Source organism: Lissotriton vulgaris, chromosome 12 (genome assembly GCF_964263255.1).
Source record: "Lissotriton vulgaris chromosome 12, aLisVul1.2, whole genome shotgun sequence".
NCBI classification, from domain to species: domain Eukaryota; kingdom Metazoa; phylum Chordata; class Amphibia; order Caudata; family Salamandridae; genus Lissotriton; species Lissotriton vulgaris.
The window spans coordinates 563,071,695-563,091,460 of record NC_141700.1 but is presented as its reverse complement, the minus strand read 5'-3'; the positions used below and the strand labels follow the sequence as shown (position 1 = coordinate 563,091,460).

The window sequence follows — 19,766 nt, the reverse complement described above, 5'->3', positions numbered from 1 at the left end:
AGGGGCCCGGAAGGGACGCCCAGAACGGCTGATGACTTGTAAGTTACATCGACCCTCATGAGGGCCATTGCTGGAGAACTGAACCTGGTGGTGCTTGAGTATTTGGTAATGTTCGTGAACATTATAGCTGTGCCTTATTAGTGTGAGGGATTGAGGGGCTGGGGCAAGTGCTGCCACCTGTCGGGCTGGTCCACCTTCCCATTGGCCTTAAGGCAACCTGTAGTGACTACTGCAGGATAGAGTTGTGTGATTTGTTGAGGAAGTTTGGATGGGGACTGATAATGTGTTATTGGGTACTGTTCTTGGGGGGGGTCCTGGGTGTTTTCCGGGGAGTTGGGGGTTCGGGGTTCAGTGGTTCTAGTGTGGGCTGGCGAAGTTTGGAGGGGGAGACGCTGAGGGACTATTGCTATGGGGACATTATCTGAATTGAAATGTATTACATGGAACGTACGTGGATTGCATACTATGTTCAGGCGCCACAAGGTGCATGCATACTTGGTGCGACGTGGAATTCAGATAGCGTTGCTTCAAGAGACCCATCTTACCAAGCAGGAGTGTACTGCGTTGCAGAAGCGATGGCGGGGCCAAGTGTTTGGCACTGCCTACTCTGCATTTGCCAGGGGAGTCTTGGTGTGGGTGAGGGCGGGGATTCCTTTCCAAGCCACGAACAGTGTTATTGACCCGGAGGGCAGGTATGTGGCGGTTGAAGGGAGATTGTATGGCAGAGATGTGGTGCTATGTAGTATTTATGCCACGAACGCGGATCAGCCCCGATTCTTAGACATACTCTCGGGGACGTTGGCACATTTTCTGGCGGGTCAGGTGATAATGGGAGGGGATTTTAATTTGATCACTGATATAACATTGGACAGGTCACACCCACCACTGGTTGATTCCCAGGTACGCAGGTTAGCGAAACGGAGAGCAGCATGGCAAGACAGGTGGGGGTTAAATGACATATGAAGGGGGCACCACCCCGAGGACAGGGATTACGCTTTCTTTTCCGCGCTCCATGAACTGCATGTTAGAATTGATGCGGTCTTATATAGCCACTCGTTAGCTTGTCTGGCAACACATTCTGCGTACTTAGCTAGGACCATCTCCGATCACAATCCTCAGCTGGTGTCCTTTCAATGGCAGCAAGGGAGGGCCGCGATCCCGGCCTGGCGACTACGTTCAGACACTCTAGATGATCAGGTCTTTAGTTCTGAAATACGGGATGGCATTGAACGCTACTTCGCTGTGAATAGGGAGACAGCATCTACTAGAGGAATAGAATGGGACGCATTTAAAGTAGTATTGAGAGGGTTGTGCATTAGTAAATATTCAGGTGAAAGAACAGTGGTATTGGCTTATGTCAGAAAAGCAGAGGGGGCACTGCAGGAACTGGAGAGGCAGAGACCAGAGCAGAAGGGACAGCAGGAGCAGCTCTTAGCGGCTAAAGAACTAGTAGCGGCAGAAACAGAGAGATTACGGAGCTATGATTATAGACAATATATGGTGAAGGTTCATGCTGAAGGGGACAAAGAGGGCACACTTCTAGCGAGTCTAGCGAACCCGGTGTCAGGAGGGTGCCCGGTTTTGAGCATGCGTACAGAGACGGGAGAACTGGTCTATTCCCAGACTGCGATTGTCTCGCGCTTCTTGAGCTACTACACGACACTCTATCAAAGTCACCTGGAAGCGGAAAAGCTGGACATAGAGGGCTACCTAGAGGGGATTCCGCTCCCACAGTTAGATGAGGAGGATGCTGAGACACTGGGTCAGGCGATAACCTTGACCGAGATTAGGGGAGCGATCAAGCAGATGGCTCGGAACAAGACCCCAGGAGTGGATGGACTCCCTATAGAATTTTACGCGAAATACATAGACATCCTGGCGCCTCGCCTATTGGAGGTGTACAACGAAGCGATGGAGCAGGGCCTCCTTCCTAAGTCCATGAGAAAGGCGCTGGTCGTCCCCTTATTGAAACCTGGGAGGGAGAGTAGTGATGGGACCTCCTATAGACCGCGATCTATGTTGACGGTGGACTATAAAATCTTGAGCCACATAATGGCCACGAGGCTGCTGCCCCACATGACTGCTCTGGTCCATGAGGATCAGGCAGGGTTTATTCCGACTAGGAATACCTCGATTAAAATCCACCGCCTCATGCGAGTGTTGGGGAGCGACCTGGATATGGATAGGCGGCCGGCCTTGTTACCCGTAGACAAAGAAAAGGCGTTCGATAGCCTGGAATGTGAGTACCTCGATAGGGTGCTGGAGAAATTTGGTTTAGGCGTGCAATTTTGACGTTGGACGAAGGTCCTATACTCCTTAGCAACCGCCAGGGTGCGACTGGGTTCAGTAATATCCTCAGAGTATCCGGTGAGGAGAGGAACGAGGCAGGGGTGCTCACTTTCGCCCCTGCTGCTCACGCTGGCAATTGAACCACTGGCGATCCACGCTAGGGCGGGGATACCATACAGAGGCATTGTGTGTAGTGAAATCCCGCACTATATTTCATTGTATGCAGACGATCTGCTGTTGTTCTTGGGGGACACGACAGTGGCACTAAGAGGGGCGGTGGGCCTACTAACAGAATTTGGGACACTGTCGGGCCTTAGAGTTAATTGGAATAAAACATGCATTTTCCCTATGAGAGCGGACATGCCACAGCCGCAACTAGACGCTGATCTGATATGGGAGCGATCGTGCTTTACCTATCTGAGAGTTCGGATTTATCATGGGGCGGATAGCATGTTGGAGGGGAACATAGGACGCTGTATAAGGGGCCCTGAAAAGCTGTACGGCGTTTTGGGCAACTCTTCCCCTTTCAGTGGTGGGGAGAGTGGCGCTGCTCAAAATGGTAGCTTTGTCTCACTTGGTCTATTATTTCCGTACGCTGCCACTTTGCATACCTCCACAGATTTTTCGAGAGTTACGAACGCTCACCATTGACTTTCTATCGGGACACGGGAGGCGACGAGTGGCGCTGGATACGTTGTTAAGGCCGAAATCGGAAGGGGGACTAGCAGTTCCTAACTTCGAACTTTATTACCTAGCGGCGCAGCTGCAGATCCTTACACAGAGTGTGGCTCGAGAATTTAGGGTCCCAGAACAGACCCGTGGGACGGGAATACAGAGGCATGTTCTCTCGTATATCGTCATGCAGCAACAGCTTGAGGTGTGGGACTTAACCCTAGAGGAGAAGACCCTGAGGTTGTGCTGGAATAAAAGCCAGAAGAGGGCGGGAGTGGCACACCCGTACGCCCCCGAAATCCCTTTGGGCATGTTGACGGCATTGCCACACGGAGAGGACTGGTCCCCGCTCATATAGTGGGAGGAATTGGGGCTTCACATGATTGGTGACCTCTTTGCTGATGGTGAGTTGTTACCGTTTAGGGCGGTACAGGATCAATTTGGTCTCCCCGACGGGAGCTTCCTCTTGCACATGGCTGTAACTAAGGCGATACGGAAGCATTGGAAGTCTGGGCAATCAGAACCAAGGACCACGATGGCTTGCCAATACGTGGTAATGGCGGCGGGCACGTTTAAAGCGGTTACTTGCCTACATTCTCAAATGTTACATGAGGGTTTGGAACCACTAACGGTTCTCAAACAAAAATGGGAGACAAGTGTGGGGAAACCCATCCCGGACACAACATGGGGTCATATTTTGAGGAGGACCTGGAAGGGGTGCAGAAATGCTCGCTTCCAGCAGGTGCATTTTTTTATAATGCACAGAGCCTAACTTACCCCAGGGAAGATTCGGAAATATTTCCAGGTGCAGGATGCGGCGTGCCCTAGGTGCTTGATGCCTGATGTGGAACTAGATCATATGCTATGGGACTGTCCGAGACTAGGGCTCTATTGGTCTGAAGTGGGGGAGCTTCTTAACGAAGTTACTGATAGGCAGGTGGTCTATGACATGACTACTTGTCTGTTACTGTGGTTTCCTCATACGAAAAAAACCAAAACCACTAGTAAATTCATTGACCTAGGTCTCATCCTAGCCCAGAGGGAGATAACCTGGCATTGGAAATCGAAGGAGGGCCCATCTAGTAGACGATGGGCGAGCGAATTACTTAAATGGGCCCATAGCGAAGGCACAGTTAGACTCCGACAGGCAGCCCGTACTACTAATGAGAAGAGTATGGAGATGGCACAAGCTTGGGAAGAAATAGTACGAACACTGAGTAACAGACAGGAGAATGAGGAGGACTAAGGTGGAAGGGTTTTGAATGGAGTTCCATGGGATACACAGATGGATGGGTATGGATCCGACAGTCGGAACAAATGATTGTGTGTTCTAATTCTGCAATAAAAATACAGTTTAAAAAAAAATAATGCACCTGTACTTGTTTTTCATGGGGCTTGTTTCACTACCTGCCCTGTGTAAGAGGGCTTACCCTGCTGATGCCTACGCTGTGCTGTGTCTTGTGAGGCTCCGGAAATGCACTCTACTGTTCTATTGCTGTATATGTTCTTGTACTCGATTGAAGATTATTTTTTTCAGGGCTGTTTAGTATCGAATGTTTTCTGCTACTGTTCAAGCTCTGTGTTCTGCTTATTATTCTCTATGAAAGGGAAGCATGCACTCTTTCACTGTGTGTGTCTGTCTGTCTGTGTGTGTGTCTGTCTGTGTCTGTTTGTCGGTCTGTGCCCGTTTGTCGGTCGGCGTGTATCTCTGTCTGTTCTTAATGTTGACGAATCTTTTGATGCTGCTGGCAATGCACGTGCAGTTTCTGTGTTCCTCATAATGCCGTGTGCGTAGCACCCAATGTGGAGTTTCCATGTAACTCATGCTGCTGTCTCACCCACTGGGCAGTCTCTGCATCACTGACTCGCAGTCTCTCGACCACTCATCGTGCAATCTCTGTGTAGTTTACAGTAGCCTGTGTGTCAGTTTTAGTGCAGTCTCTGTATTGTCTCCGTTACACTCACTCTCCTGCCCTATCTCTGTGTCACTGTTTGTGCTGTCCTAGTGTCACTCAAGAATCAGCTTCTGCAACCCTACTGTGCGGACCCTGTAGCACTCACAGTCCAGTCTGTATACCACTCATGCTGCTGTCTCCGGGTGTTTCACTCTACAGTTTCCAAATAACTCACCATACAGCCTCTGTGGCTCAGTCCCTTTATCCCTCACAGTGTGGTTTCTGCATCACTCACAGCTCACTCCCTTTGCCACTCATGCTGCTGTCTCCTTGTGCCTCACTCTACAGTTCCCCTGTGAAATCTCTGCGTCACTCATAGCAAGTCTCGGTACCACAGGGGGGGGGGGGGGGGGGGGGACAGTCCTCTTGTTCTTTTCGTTGTCTCTTTACAGCTCATTGTGCAGTCTCTGCAACAGTCCCTGTGCTCTCTCTTATTCACGCGTGTTGCAGTTTCGGCATCACTCACCGCGTCAGCAGGTCCACATTACATTTGGTCGAGTGGCTTAGCCACATGAGACGTCTGCATTGCTTTTGTTCACTTTTGACGTCCTCGTTCATTTGCTAAATATAAGGGGACAACATTTGCATAAAATAGAAAGTGAATTGTGGATGTAGGCCTACGGCTTTATCACATGGCCTAAGTATGGAAATATGCATAGATGTTGTGTCTACGCCTACTGTGCACCTACTTAGCCCCCACCACACCGTGCCCAGCAACTTTAAAAAAAACAAAAAAAACATCAAAGCTGTGTTAGCAACACGCCTGACAAAGAATAAACAACTAAGTGTTTATTTAGAATAGAATATGGCGTTCCTGCCTTTCAACATCACTTAGAAGGTGGAGGTTAAATCTTGTTAACTGCCACCATCTTGTGGTCTAGATTTATGTGTTTTTTTACAGTGCCCCATGGCACTGTAGAGCACTTGCCGGTATAGGTGGACATGGTAAGGGGAGGGATGCAAAAATGGAGCATCCATGTCCATGTTCTGTAGAACCAACTTGCTGTGAAGCCTAGTGAAGTAGTGACAGGGAAGCTCTGTATTCAATCCTACACTGCATGACGGGTGACCAGATATTCTTCAATGACCATTCCTAAAGCTCTGGAAGACAACTCACTTCCTGTAATTGCAGAAGTACAGCTTGTGTCACAAACTTGACAGAGTTTAATGGACAAACAAAGCACATAGTTAATTGTAGACTGTAGCATTTGCGAGAGTTTAAGCTATTGGCATTATAAATGACAATGCCTTATTTATGTTTTAAAAACCAACACATAAATAAAAGGCATTGTCATTTACAATGCCAAGAGCTCAAACTCTCGCAAATGCGAGACCTATTGCATTGCAAATGCTTGTTACTACTAGTTATGTGTTCATAACTTGATCAGTACAGCTCATGATGTCAGATGTCACCATGTCGAGTGTGTCATTTTCACTGTTTGGAACCTATAATATGTGCCCTTTTTGGGAGACGTACTAAATCTATTTTGCCTTTCTAACTGAGCAGTCTCTATGTCATTATACCTGCTGATTTATACTTATACTTTTTGCGCACTTTCATGAAGACAGACTCCACATCGGTCTGTTTATCCATCGACTTTTCTTGCTTTCCGACCTGTGCAGACTCTGCGCTAGTCCGTCTTTGACTTGATACATAAACTATTTGAGCAGAATCCATGTTAGTCCTCTTGCTGAGTTAATTTTGGTCTCTGGCTAGTTACTTGCTTTGGAAGTTTCCTTATGTTGATTCCTATTGCATTTTCAATATACGATGCCTTATTAATATGAATTTCACGAACTACTTGTTGGCTTCCGTAATTATTCATAAATTCTGAATAAGCCTTTATGGTTATGACTGAGACTCACATGGCCCTGATCACGTTAAGAGGTAACACAATTTTGTAGGAGTAATGTAGGCAATGTTCTAATTATTTTGCAAAAATATTTAGCTTGTACAATTAACTTACAAAATTGGTGAAAATATTTGACCCGAAAATTGTCAGACATTTGAGAATCCTGGAATTGTTTGAATTAATGCTGGTGTACCTGTTGGTGTTGTAAGGAGCTACAAAACGGGAGCATTAATAGGACCATAGAGTTTTCTTACTTGGAGTGTGTTGTCTTGTGACATTTGATTTGGAGTAAAATCATTTGTTTTGTAGGAGTGCCACATGGGATGTATTATTTCGAGCATGTATCGAAAACTGCATTGCATTATAATGTCTTGCAGAACTAGCTACAGCTATTTCAATTGTCCTTTTGACAGAAAGACATTAGGATTTTATGTGGTCTATGTACAAAGGCTTTTGGATGTATGTATAAGGATAACAGATTTATGGAAATCTAAGATCTGAAGATTAAAATTGTCTGCAGAAACAAAATGTGTGGCGTCACGCCAGGTTACAGGTTAATGTCATTTGAAACACTTACTAGTCTAGCTGTTTATGAGAATGACTCTTGGTTAGGTGTGTTCATTCTGTGCAACAGTATAGACTCCAGGCAGTTGTCTGAAGATGCCTCTACAAGAAGGTGCAAGAATGCAACAAATAGCCTAAAACTTGCCTTTTGCTATAGAAAGGAAACATCCAAAGAGCAAAACTTTGTTTCACCTAAATCTTTGAAAATCCTTGCCCTGGCTGGTGTCCAAACACATTACACAGTTACATACGCCTGAAGAAACAACTGAGGGAACCTGTTGGCAACACATTTTTGTAGGTATGGTCCCCATAAAGTGGCTTTGTATGAGATGACAAAAAGAAAAATGTTATTTGGAAAACTTCCACATAACATTAAGAAAGGGCATTTTTTTCCCTCATGTGTCCCATTAGCACTGAAACAAGCATTGGCATAGCCAATAGGTCTCGCTTTTGGGACCTTTTAAGTGTTTACCCATGCATCAGTTGATGTTGTTGCACCAAGGATATCGTGCTGCATAACTAAATACTTATAAGGTCCCAAAAGCGCGACCTATTGGCTATGCTGATGCTTGTTCATACATGCTGCACAATATTCTCTGATCCAATCTATAAACTGGATTCATATTAAGTTTTTGATCCCTAAAGCAATTCTTTTCATGTCCATAACTTAAATGGATCTGGGGAAACTTCTGTTTTGAGGATGGCAGGATTCTTCATCTTAAAACCTGACCTATTGTTCTCAGTGGATTTTCTTCGGACATTTTCCTTTCTCTGTCTTCTACACAGGAATTTAACCTTTAGTGGGTCAAAGTCTGCAATCAAATCATAGTTTACTTACCATAATGTAAGCCTTATAATTAAACTTTGAAGTAGGCATTCACTACCACCAGCAGCGGGTAAACAGGAATGCCCTTTTTAGGTCTCGCCTAGGCTGCGCTTGCGCTGTCTCTGAGGCATGCTGTATTCAGGAAATGTAAGTAACTATAAGGGCTGACTAATCAGTAAGGCTGAGCCTAAAACTAAGAAACAAGGGAGAATTGCCAATACTGATACTCAATGTAACTCGAATTTATAGCCAAAGTACAGACCACAGTTCAATACTTTGATGTGCTATTCAATAGCTGTTTATTCAGAGATAATTTGATAGTACACATTTTAGAATTAGTGTAACAGATCAAACAATTTTGTATAACAATAATGAAAATAAGGACACAGCAAGTGGAATAAAACCTCATGTATACCATCACGCATTATTCATCAGACATATCACAATATGCAATATAATTATGGAGCATATAATTATGTGGCACTGAGTTGTATTATGCGGAGTGATTTTGTGTTGTATTGAGGAGAGTGTAATTATGTGGAACTGATTTGTTTTATGTGTAGTGTATTTATGTTGCTTTAAATAGAATGTAATTATGTGTTAGTAAGTGGTATTATGTGGAGTGTATGTTGCATTTAGTAGAGTAGTTATGAGGTTTAATTATATGGTTTTGAGTGTTGTGTAGTGTATTTATATAGTATTATGTTTAATTATGTTGCATGTTAATATGTGGCTGTGAGAGATGTGAATTGTACTGATGCTGTATTGAGTAGAGTGTAAATATGTGATATGTGGGGTGTGTGTTGGATTAAGTATAATATAATTATGTGGTATTGAATGGTATTTTGTGTTGCATAGAGGACATTGTAATTATGTGGATTGTAATTATGTGGCACTGATTGGTATTATGTGGAGTGTATATATGTTGCATTGAGTAAGTATGTGGCATGTAATTATGTGGAAGTTAGTGGTATTATGTGGAGTGTATGTTGCATTTAGTAGTGTTTTAATGGTGCGATTATGTGGTTTTGAGCGGTGTTATGTGGAGTGTATGTTGCATTTAGTAGAGTGTAATTATGTGGTTTTGAGTGTTGTTGTGCGGAGTGTATTTATATTGCATTGAGTAGAGTGTAATTATGTGGCATGTTAATACGTGGCACTGAGTGATATTATGTGGATTGCACTGATGTTGTATTGAGTAGAGCAGAGGTCTTCAAACTGTGGGGTGCGCCCCCCCAGGGGAGCGTGGATGGGTTCACAGGGGGGCGCAAATGTCTCTGCAATTGCATGTAAATGAAGATGGCCTGGAAGTGCGCGTTTTTTATGTGTTGCATTTCCAGGCTGTCTTCATTTACTTCCAGCCCTTGTGAGACTTGTGATCAGAATGCCGTGGGGGCGGAGGTCAGGAAGTGTGCTGGCAGGGTCAAAAAGGTTTCTAAAAAACACAATCATTTGTAATGCTATCGGTCTCGAATTTGTGAGAGTTAGCGCTATTGCATTGTAAATGATGTTTCTTTACCAATTGCTGAAAACAAAAGACATTTATGTATTTTTATTTTTGCCCCATTTCAGTTCCTGACCTATGTGAGGAATGGTTAAGAATGAATTTAACTAACATCCTGCTAACAGCAAGAGAACCAAAATAAGTGCTTCAAAACCCACAGAATATCACCGAGTTAAGAACTGGCTGTATTTATTAGGATGCCTAAACATCAATAGTTAGACTTTTATTACAGAAATTTCCATAGTCCCGAATCTTGTGGAAGCTGTTTTTTTTCAGCTTTTCAGCATGTTTATAAGAAATGTGGTAATTACAGAACACAGTGTTGGTAAATTCAATTGATATTTCCTATGAGGATTAAATGCACACCACACACGGAGGGACTTGCAGGGAACTGGGTGGATTGCTAGGTACTGCCCTCTTCACCCCGTGATATTTGGGAGAGGTAATTGCTTCACAGCGCTGAATTCACAACCGAGCAGTTACTCTAGGGAAGCACTGAGCCTACCAGCCCACTCTGTACACAGGGACGCAAGGCTTCAGCAGCAGGTTAAGCACTGGGAAAGAGATGCAGTCAGAGAAAGAGGTATTTGGGTATTAGGGGTCAAGCTCATCAAAAGGCACTAAGGACGAATTTAGAGGTAACAGGGAAAAGAGCAAAGGAAAGTAAGAGGAAAGTAAGAGGAGAATGGTGAAATGAAAGGACGGCAAGCTTGGTCCAGGGCAAGATAGGCTGGTTCGGTGCAAAGAAATATTGGAGTCAGGAGAAAGTGCAAAAGGGTTTGTCACGAACAGAAGTTGTCAAGATGAAGTTAAAGAATAAATTTTTTAAGGGGTGGGAATTGTTTAGCGACAAAGGGAATAGTTAATGTTTGTTTGAGTGCTGTGAGGACATATTAATCTGCGCGGCAATAAGCAGATAGTTGTTTTTTGTACCTGAGCTCAAACGGACTAATGACAACAACAATAATGTGTCCGTGGTGATCCCATCCCAAAGTAGGTTTGAGAGATTAAATGGCTGCTTAATCCACGCTCAACATATTTTGAAAACATTGCAGAAGACCACAAAAAAAGTGCAGCAAAATAAACCGCAACATACATAGAACTAGGTTCACTTAAAAACATAAGTGTGCAACAAGAATGTATTTGTCTTCCTGTACTGCACAATTAAGCAGAATTATTGAAAATACATAAATCTAGGCTCCAGAATAGAATGTTTGTAAGTACTAGTTTACAGCATTGAAGAATTGGCTCTGCAGTACTATGCAGCACATGATGGATTACGTAGCAAATGCGGTAATATAAGTGGCCTTTTTCCCCCCCTTTTTTCTTTAAAAAAGGCAATTCATTAGTGAAGCAGGTACTGCTGCCAGGTGTGTAAGTGGCCACTGCTGGTTATCAATAATTAAGCATATGCAGCAGGACTGGGGCCCAATGCATCACAGTTATCACTGTCAACCTTAAACAAGCATTTGCAATGCAATAGGTCTCGCATTAGGAAAGTTTGATCTATTGGTATTGTAAATGACAATTTTTTTATTTATGTTTTTGAAAATAGCGAAATTAATAGCTTTGTCATTTACAATGCCAATAGTTAGAACTTTCGCCAATGTGACACCTATAGCATTTGTAACGCAATATGTGTTGTATTTACGTGACTTACATGTACTGATATTACAAATAACAATGACTTTTAATTTTTTCAATAATACTTATATAAAAGTTATTGTAATTTATAATGGCAATAGCTTAAAGTTTTGTAAATAACTCTTGTGAAGATTATGTTCAGTGTATTTTATTGTGACGAAAATCTAAGAACAGAAGTGAAATATTAACATCTTTTTGTTACATTTGTAATAAAGCTTGAAACATTAAGAGAACATATTTGAACCAGGTGTTGTTGAATGGTTGCACAGATTGAAGCTGTGATGGCGCTGAGCGATGTTGTGATGGCGAATGAGTGATGCTGTGGTGTTCAGTGATGCTGTGGTAGCGCATAGTGATGTTGTGTTGCCCCTGAGTGATGCTGTGGTGGTGCTATGTTTTGTTTTGCTATCCTATGTTTTGTTCTGTTATGCTGTGTTTTACTATCCTATGATTTGATTTGTTATGCTATGTTATGTTTTGTTATGCTATGCTATGTTTTGTTATGCTATGCTATGCTTTGTTATGCTGTTTTGTTATGCTATGTTTTGTTATGTTTTATTATGCTATGCTTTGTTTTGCTATGCTATGTTTTGTTATGCTAGGTTTTGTTATGCTATGCTATGCTTTGTTATGCTATGTTTTGTTGTGCTATGCTAACCCTTGTTTTGTTATGCTATGCTTTGTTGTGTTTTGTTATGCTACACTACGTTTTGTTGTGTTTTGTTATGCTATGTTTTGCTATCCTATGCTTTGTTTTGTTATGCTATGCTGGTGAAGGTGTGTGTGTGTGAGTGAGGGTGAGGGCAAGGGTGTGCGAGGGTGAGAGGATGTGAGGGTGTGTGAGGGGGTGTGAGGGGGTGCGAGTGTGAGGATGAGTGAGGGTGTGTGAATGTGAGAGGGGGTGAGAGTGTGAGGGTGTGTGAGGGTGAGGGGAGCGAGGGTGAGGGGGTGTGAGAGGGTGACTGAGGGGGGTGAGGGAGGGTGTGTGAGGGTGAGGTTGACTGACGGGGTGTGAGGGTGACAGGGTGTGAGGGTGACGGGGGGTGAGGGTGTGGGAGGGTGAGGGGATGTGAAGGTGAGGGGGAGTGAGGGTGTGTGAGGCTGAGGGGATGTGAGGGTGAGGGATTGTGAGGGTGAGGGGTGCAAGGGTGTGAGGGCGAAGGGGTGGGGGTGTGAGGGTGAGTGAGGGGTAGGGGGTGTGAGAGTGGGTGAGGGTATGAGAGGGTGTGAGAGGGCGCTGAAGGGGCGTGAAATATTGTGTCCCATCTGTAATGTACTGGACGGATGGGAGAGAGGTCTTCTGTGCATGCAATTTGAAGACCTGCTCCAAACACTGTGGCGGGTGTTGGCAAAGCGAAAGAAACCTGGTTTGGGAACAATCAGATCAGTAAATGAGGGAGGTGTGGCTCTAATGCATGCTGCTTGCTTTATCTACTTTAGAAGGATGAAAGGCAGAGCCCACTCACAATTCTGAAGCAGACTCCCTTAAAACGCATTTGGAAATTTGGTTCTCTCACTCTGTAGATTTGTCTGTCTCGCAATAGCGCTTTGGTACCTTGGGTTTTATTGCGCTTTATAAAACAATATCATTTCACGTCCTTCCTGGGAATGATTTTGAAACCTGCAGCTTTAAAAAAGATCCCTTCAGGAGATTACTTTCTGCGGGAGATGTCTGCATGGGCATGAAGTAGAGCAGATTGGGCAATATAAAACTACAACAACAAACAAAAGGGATGAAAACGAGTCCATGACAAAGGGGCGGGGGAGGGTATGTCAGTGGCAGAAAGAGGCAGAGGTGAAATATGACCCTAATATTTGGCAACGCACGACATTCGGCATCGCACTAGTATGCTTCTGAGAAAATGTGGGCGCCGACAGAGAATATTTTAAAAATTAGGCACAGCCTGTAGGCATCAACAGCCAGCTCCAAGAGGCCACTGGAATTAACCGGAAGTTTCTCCACAGCAGATCGGTACATGCTCAACACCCCCTGCAGCAGCGCTGGGATCAAAGCGAAATTAACTGTAACTGCCAATGGCATTTTCACCCGGGTGAATATAGATCTTACGTTTCTCTGCAGTGAGATCCAGCCTGTAATATCCCGGTAATCTGATCTAGCGTGAAAGAAAGGGTGCACCCGTGTTTTGTCATGATCAAGCGGTGAAATTAGATTCAATGTGCACATTGTATGTAAATTGATCAGGTCATATATAATGTGCCCAAAACCTGTGTTTTATAGCGCTCACATCACCCGAGCATATAGGCGCCTCATCAGCAGGAGATGTCCACTTGGGGGCCTAAAATAAGGACCCTTAAACTTTTCTGATACAATACTGGATTTGCACCAAAATATGTTGGTACTGGAGTGTATAAAAAGTGTACTTTTCGCTCCGCTGCCACGGTCTGTGTCATAGGCATTGCCTACTGCTACTTGGGAAACCAACCAAAGTGGCAGCAGGAATGCTCAAGCGCACAGATAAACAATGTCCGAGAAGAAATGTGCTAAACGTGCAATGCTGCAACTTACTGTTCTTGTGTTCTTTGCTGAACCAGCCACTTCATCAGACATTTATTTTTAAATATATTCCTCACAGACATACATGCATGTCGTCCCTTTGTTCGATAAATGCCATAGCAATGTGGGGCCGTTAATCCATCAGAGTACAACAAGGCAAGTCGCAGTGATGGTTATTACACAGACTGCGCACTCACTAAAGAAGGCACGGACGCCAATCTGATAACAACAAAAAAAAATAACACACAGAAGAAAAAAAAAAATGCGAGTCACGGCCTGGCGGTCGTGAAGTGTGAAGCAGTGGGCAGGGAAGACCGGCGTTGATCTTAACACTCCGGAGAGGCATGCAATGTGTTAAGGGAACTAGCATTTATCTTGCCTAATGACTGCAATCTTTCCACAAAGTATGAAAAGCCCTGGGGATGTCACAGAGAATGCTGTGTGTGCAGAGAGTGATGAGCTGTAGAAAAAACATACTACCACTGATGCAATCAATGAGATGTCAACCGCAGGGTTAAGGGGTAGGGAGAGACGGCACAGGCTGGGCAGGCTGCGATGGGCTGAGGGGCACGGAGATAAAGGCACAGACAGGGAGGGGGTAGGGCAGGCTGATTAGCTGCGGAGCAGATCTCTTTGAAGTAGCTCACGGCCTTGAGGCCGTGACAACTAAAGCAATTAGGGGGGAGGTGGGAGGGAGGCTGATAGGCAGAAGGCTCTGGCAGATGTCAGATTAGAGGGAGGGGGTGGGCTGCCTGCAACTGGAGCGACCATATGGAGAGGGAGGGGGGTGGGCTGCCTGCTGGGAGAAGCTTGTGTGAGGGAGGCTGGGCTGCCTTTGATGAGAGCTTGTGCATGAGGAGCTTGTGAATTCTCGTGAACTGTTGAAAATCCGCTTGAGGAGAGCCTTGGGTGAAGTAGTGGTTTAGCGGCATTATACTCATTCCTGCGGAATAGAGTAGGCTCGACCTAAAAAGGGGCATGGGTGCTTATTTTCCTTTTTAGCATTAGGACCGAGGGCGACTTTGCAGAAAAAGGGAGACAATGTGTGGGAGCTTAATTTTTTTCTGAAAGGGACAAAGAACGTTATTCAAAATCGGAGTGATGGTCAGGCATGGTGGGGAAGAGGTCAAAGATGCAAAGGAGATAGCCTGCTTCTCAGGACTGCTGTTAATCAATAATACAGCAGGTGTAGTTGCATTGCGGTCCAAGAGTGCGAGGGGCTCACAACACCTCAATTATGGGGAGCAGTATTTTTGGGACCATACGTGTTTTTGTTTGATGCATTTGCTGTTTTATAAGTATCATACTTAGTGTGGTTATGAGCTATAGAAAAAGTACTCTGGAAATCATCTCATAAGCCGTGTCCCATGCACACAACCATGTCCCTTCCTGCTCCACCAATCGTTGCCTTAAAGTTTTGTAGGGGGGCCCGACTTCAAAACATTTTGCTTAGGGGGGGGCTCAGAGCAAAAAAGTTTGAAGACCTCTGGAGTAGAGTGTAATTATGTGAGTATTCTGTAGCTTGTATCTGTTCTTAATTGCCTGTCTCATCAATTAGGCAAGTACATTTTAGCAGGAGCAGGTGTAATCCGGGCCGTAGGGTAGATGCCTCCCCAGGCAACCCGGTCATGTGTCTGTTCCGGGTCCAGCAGCTGCTTCCAGGGCAGAGAGGCAGCCTCGGCCGATGCATTCAGCTTGGATCCAGTTCTTGAGACTTCTGCTGTGAGCAGTAGGGAAGGGGCGGAGCGGCGTGTGGGAGGTGGCAGAGGGGTAGGCGGGAGCAGGAAACACCGAGCCTTTCTCTGCCGGACTATAGCTGCGGTTGCTGATGCGGACCGTTGGGCTTATCGGTAATGACACTTGACACCCCTCCGGAACAGCGTGAGCAGATAGTTCCCTGGTGAAGTTTGCTCCTTCGCACCGTGTGCATGTTATCTGGAAACACTGTCTGCATTATGATAGCATTGTTTATGGTGACACTTGTGTTCTCGTGAAAATGATGACCTTACTGTCCACCTCACATCGCCCCATTGCAGAAACGGACTGGCACAAAAAAAAAACCAGACCCACACAGCGTTTCCCTTACCAGAACAAGCAGGATCACCATCTGTTTGCAAGATAATTACAAACAGATGCCGCCAGCAATTGAAAATAATGCAAAGCGTGCGCGTTTTTTGGGCGGAAATGCGAATCGATTCCTCCTATGCAGCGCATGCGCGCTGCGTAGGCAAGACCTAAAAACATTGGCATATATAATGTCAATAACTGCAAGACCCATTGTATGAAATAGATCTTGCATTTGTTAAAGTTAGAGCTGTTGTTCAATGTTTTTTACTTTTGCTTTTTTATACAATTAGCAATACTGCTATGCAAATATAATTCCTCCACTGCAAATAAAAAAACAAAAGTAAAAAACATTTTCAACGCCAACAGCTCTAACTTTAACAAAAGGGACTCCTTTAGCATTGCGATTGAGTGTTATGCTTACTTATTAGTGCAAGATTCCCTTCACTAGGGGTTACAGAAGCATCCAACATGGGGAATAGGAACAATGTTCGAGAAGTAGGAGGGTCATATCAGACAACTGCCATGCAGCCACATGGATGGGCCCCTCATACCTTCACCCAGCAGGGTAGGTTGAGGGAGCCTGTGGCTCTCAATTTGAAAAGGGGATAATTGCTGTTTGTACACCAATTAAAAAGGCTGCGAGAAAATGGAATACCAATGTACAGTCAGATTAATTTGCACTTCAATATTACAGTTTCTAAGAATTGAATTATGTCCACGAAGTAGAACACCAACAAATTCATAGCTGCTCTATTCTGGCTCACCACAACAAACAATATTAAAACCAGAATGGGAAAATTGGCCACAGGATGGTAGCTGTCTACAGAGATATGTGGACCCCGTTGGTCACATGTGTGGTAGGCACTACATAAATACCAAATATGATAACAGTAATATTATATTAGAAAGTTTACAATGTCTCTGGGGTGGATTCTGCCCTTCATCTTTCTGAGGCGATCAACTGGGCTTCAGTGAACTGATTAACCCCTTCAGTCAGTCAGTCAGTCAGTCATTAAAACTTTATTCGGGTTCAGTCATCACACTGCAATAGCAGCATTACGAAATCAAAGAAATATGTGGTGCCTAATACATTTGAAAAAGTAATGTTCAAGTACCAACAATGTAATATGACAAAAATGGGGCAGCCGGCGAGCATGTAGGCATGTAATTGGAGCAGTACAACAGGAGGGTTAACAAACGGGGTATAGCAGAGGAAAAAAGTAGTGATACAGGTATTGAGCAGAGCATGCAAGTAAAATGATGAGCACATGTAAAAATGAAAGTATGCACAGTTGCGGGTGACAGTGTGCACATAGGGTAGGAAGAGAGAAAGCACTAGCAGCGAGCAGAGTAGATGGTTCCCAAGTCAGATGGGTAAAATAAAGGAATGATAGGCATTAAGTAGATGGAGGGACGGGTAGGATGGTCAGCAGGCAGAGAGGGAGGAGTACATGGACAAGAGAGGCACAAGCAGGCTCAGGCGGAGGGCAAGGGAGTCAATGAACAGGCAGGGACAGGTGGGGTTAGGACGGCGAGTATGCACGGAGGGAATGAGAAGTAGGGTGGGTAGGAATGCTAATGTAGTTCAAAATGCAGAAAAGACCATGCAGGAAAAATGCCAGAGACAAAAGGAGGGGAAGACGTGTTTGAGGGGGCTCAGTTAATGTGCAGAAAGGGAAAAGCGGAGGTGGGAGAGATGCACAAGCAGGACAGTCATGAATAGGGGCACAGTCAGTATGAAGACAACGATAGAGCGGAAGAGAGGACTACAGATATGCAACAGAGCAGCCACGTGAAGAGGACATATAGTGTAGGAAATTAGGCATATTAAGAGTGGTAAGTGCTGTAGGATCAGCTGTAAAAGTGGGAAAGGAAAGTAGAGGCGTGCACAGGAAGGTACGGAGCATATAGTGTTTGGGACAGGCTGTGCCAGCAGTGTCAAATTCGAGTACCAAGTACAGCCACACACACGCACTTGGGCTCACACTGGACCAAGTTGCCAGTTTTACTTAGAACCTCCACAGTCATCTACGTTCACTGCACGGGAGGCAATTCGAGAGGTTATAACATAACCCGGCTGCTAGGTCTTCAGGCGAATACATTTTTCATGGCTGGCTCTGTCGCTCCACCCACGACGCGTTTCACTTTATTTTTAAAGCCCGGCACTCACCCTGGTTTCGCTCCGATATAGGGCCGGCCGCCATTATTCAACGTACACCGGAGAATACCCGATTCCGGAAGTGCTTACTTCGCCTCTAACCCTTGACCCCCTGATTGGGAGTAGGACGTTGAGAGAACGTCATTTCCGGTTACCGCGCTTCAAAGAGGTGGAATGGCGAAGCACGAAAACCTTGCTCTCTTCTGCCGCCGCCATCTTGAAAGGTGTCAGAAAGTTATTGTTTATATCGACCCGGGGAGCGCCCGTGCCAAATGGAAGAAAATTGTTTGTATTGCTTTGTTCGATTGAACAATTATGGTATTATAACTAATGTGCTAGATATAAATGTCATTCTGTTCAATCCATAGAGCCAATGCCCATGAAATCTCGGTTTGTTCCTGGATCTCTCTAGATCCTCCAACATAACTATAGTCCCGCCGTTAACATGTCGCACTGAGTCCCATTTGTTAGGTCGAGCCTGGGCAGCACATGCCAGGTATTCGGTATATGGGCTTTAGGGGCCTTTGGACATGCCCGCTGCTTTCGGTTGCTTAGTTGGCCTGCTTTTTAAAATTCATTTTCTCTGGTTGGTTAATATTGTACATCTGTCCCGCCTTTGGGCGCTTGGTTCCCTCCCAGCCAGGGTTGCCAGATTGGGCTATTTCTCGCACAATTGGGCGATATTTTGCCCGATTGTGCGAGAAAAAATCGTGTTGGGCGGGCTGCCGAAAATTGGGCTAGAATCCGCCGAGTGTGCGGCGGATTCAAAGCTTTGTGCGGCGCCCCGCCCCGCCCACGCTGCAGCCGAAGGTTGCCTCCTCAGTCATCACACCCCTGACCTTTCCTGTGACCCAATAGTCGTGGGTCAGATTATTAAATCAGTGGTGCTGTGGTGGGCGCGTCAGGTAGGGTACTGCCCTGCCCCATACCTTTGATCTTTATCTTTGGGGACCAACCCCCCCCCCCCCCCCCCCCCCCACTTCCTTCTTTTCAAATTCCTTTCGAGCTGAGCGGAGCCTGCGACGACTACGGACTGCGAGGGAGAGAGGCCTCGCAGCTGCTCCTCCCGGCCCCAGCCCCTCCTTTGTTTCCTGTGAACTCTGCAGTCTGCAGATTGCACCGGCGGCCGACCGTCCCCAGCAACTTTAAAGGTGAGTGTTGTGTTCTCATGTAACATAACTGGTGCTCTGTAAAGCGCTCTGATACCCGATTCGGGTCAAGTTTGCGCTATATAAAACTCAGCAAAAAAAATGGATTTCAGTGATTTCTTGTAGAGAAGCGAATACTTCACACCAAAACCTACAAGCCACTGCAGAACTCCAGTCCTGGTGGAGAAACTCTGCACCCTCCTCCCCACAACAGACACACCCGGTCTTCCTTCAGCCACAGTCTATATATTAGGGAGTCTAATATACACTATGAGTGTGGCCGTAGTGGATTAGACGCCACTGACTGCTTGGGCGGGAGCTCATCCGTTTGTGGACAGCAATGGGCCCATATTTCACAAGGGACCTAAACCTGCCCCCACGCTGATGCTGCGGAGTTACCTCTAAATGCATGTTGGGTTTTGCCGCCTTGTATAATAGGGTAATACACTTTCTGTGGAATGCGTTGTTTACAGCAATTTTTAAAGGTTCCTGTGAGGTTCGGTGTCAGTTGTGTGCTCGCCGTGTGGAGCGAGTGAAGTGAGCACGCCCAACTCCTATATTTCGAGGGGCC

General features: G+C 45.4%; 1 protein-coding gene across 1 annotated transcript in view; it reads right to left on the bottom strand.

The window, feature by feature from the left end:
• The window catches only part of SF3B4 (splicing factor 3b subunit 4), a 74,613-nt gene extending 56,446 nt beyond the window's left edge, over nucleotides 1–18,167 (bottom strand). The window contains exon 1 of the mRNA XM_086945376.1: nucleotides 18,060–18,167. Coding sequence (XP_086801502.1) covers nucleotides 18,060–18,093 — 34 coding nt within the window. The 5' untranslated portion in view covers nucleotides 18,094–18,167. The remainder of the gene's footprint in view (nucleotides 1–18,059) is intronic.
• Nucleotides 18,168–19,766: the final 1,599 nt, after the last annotated feature.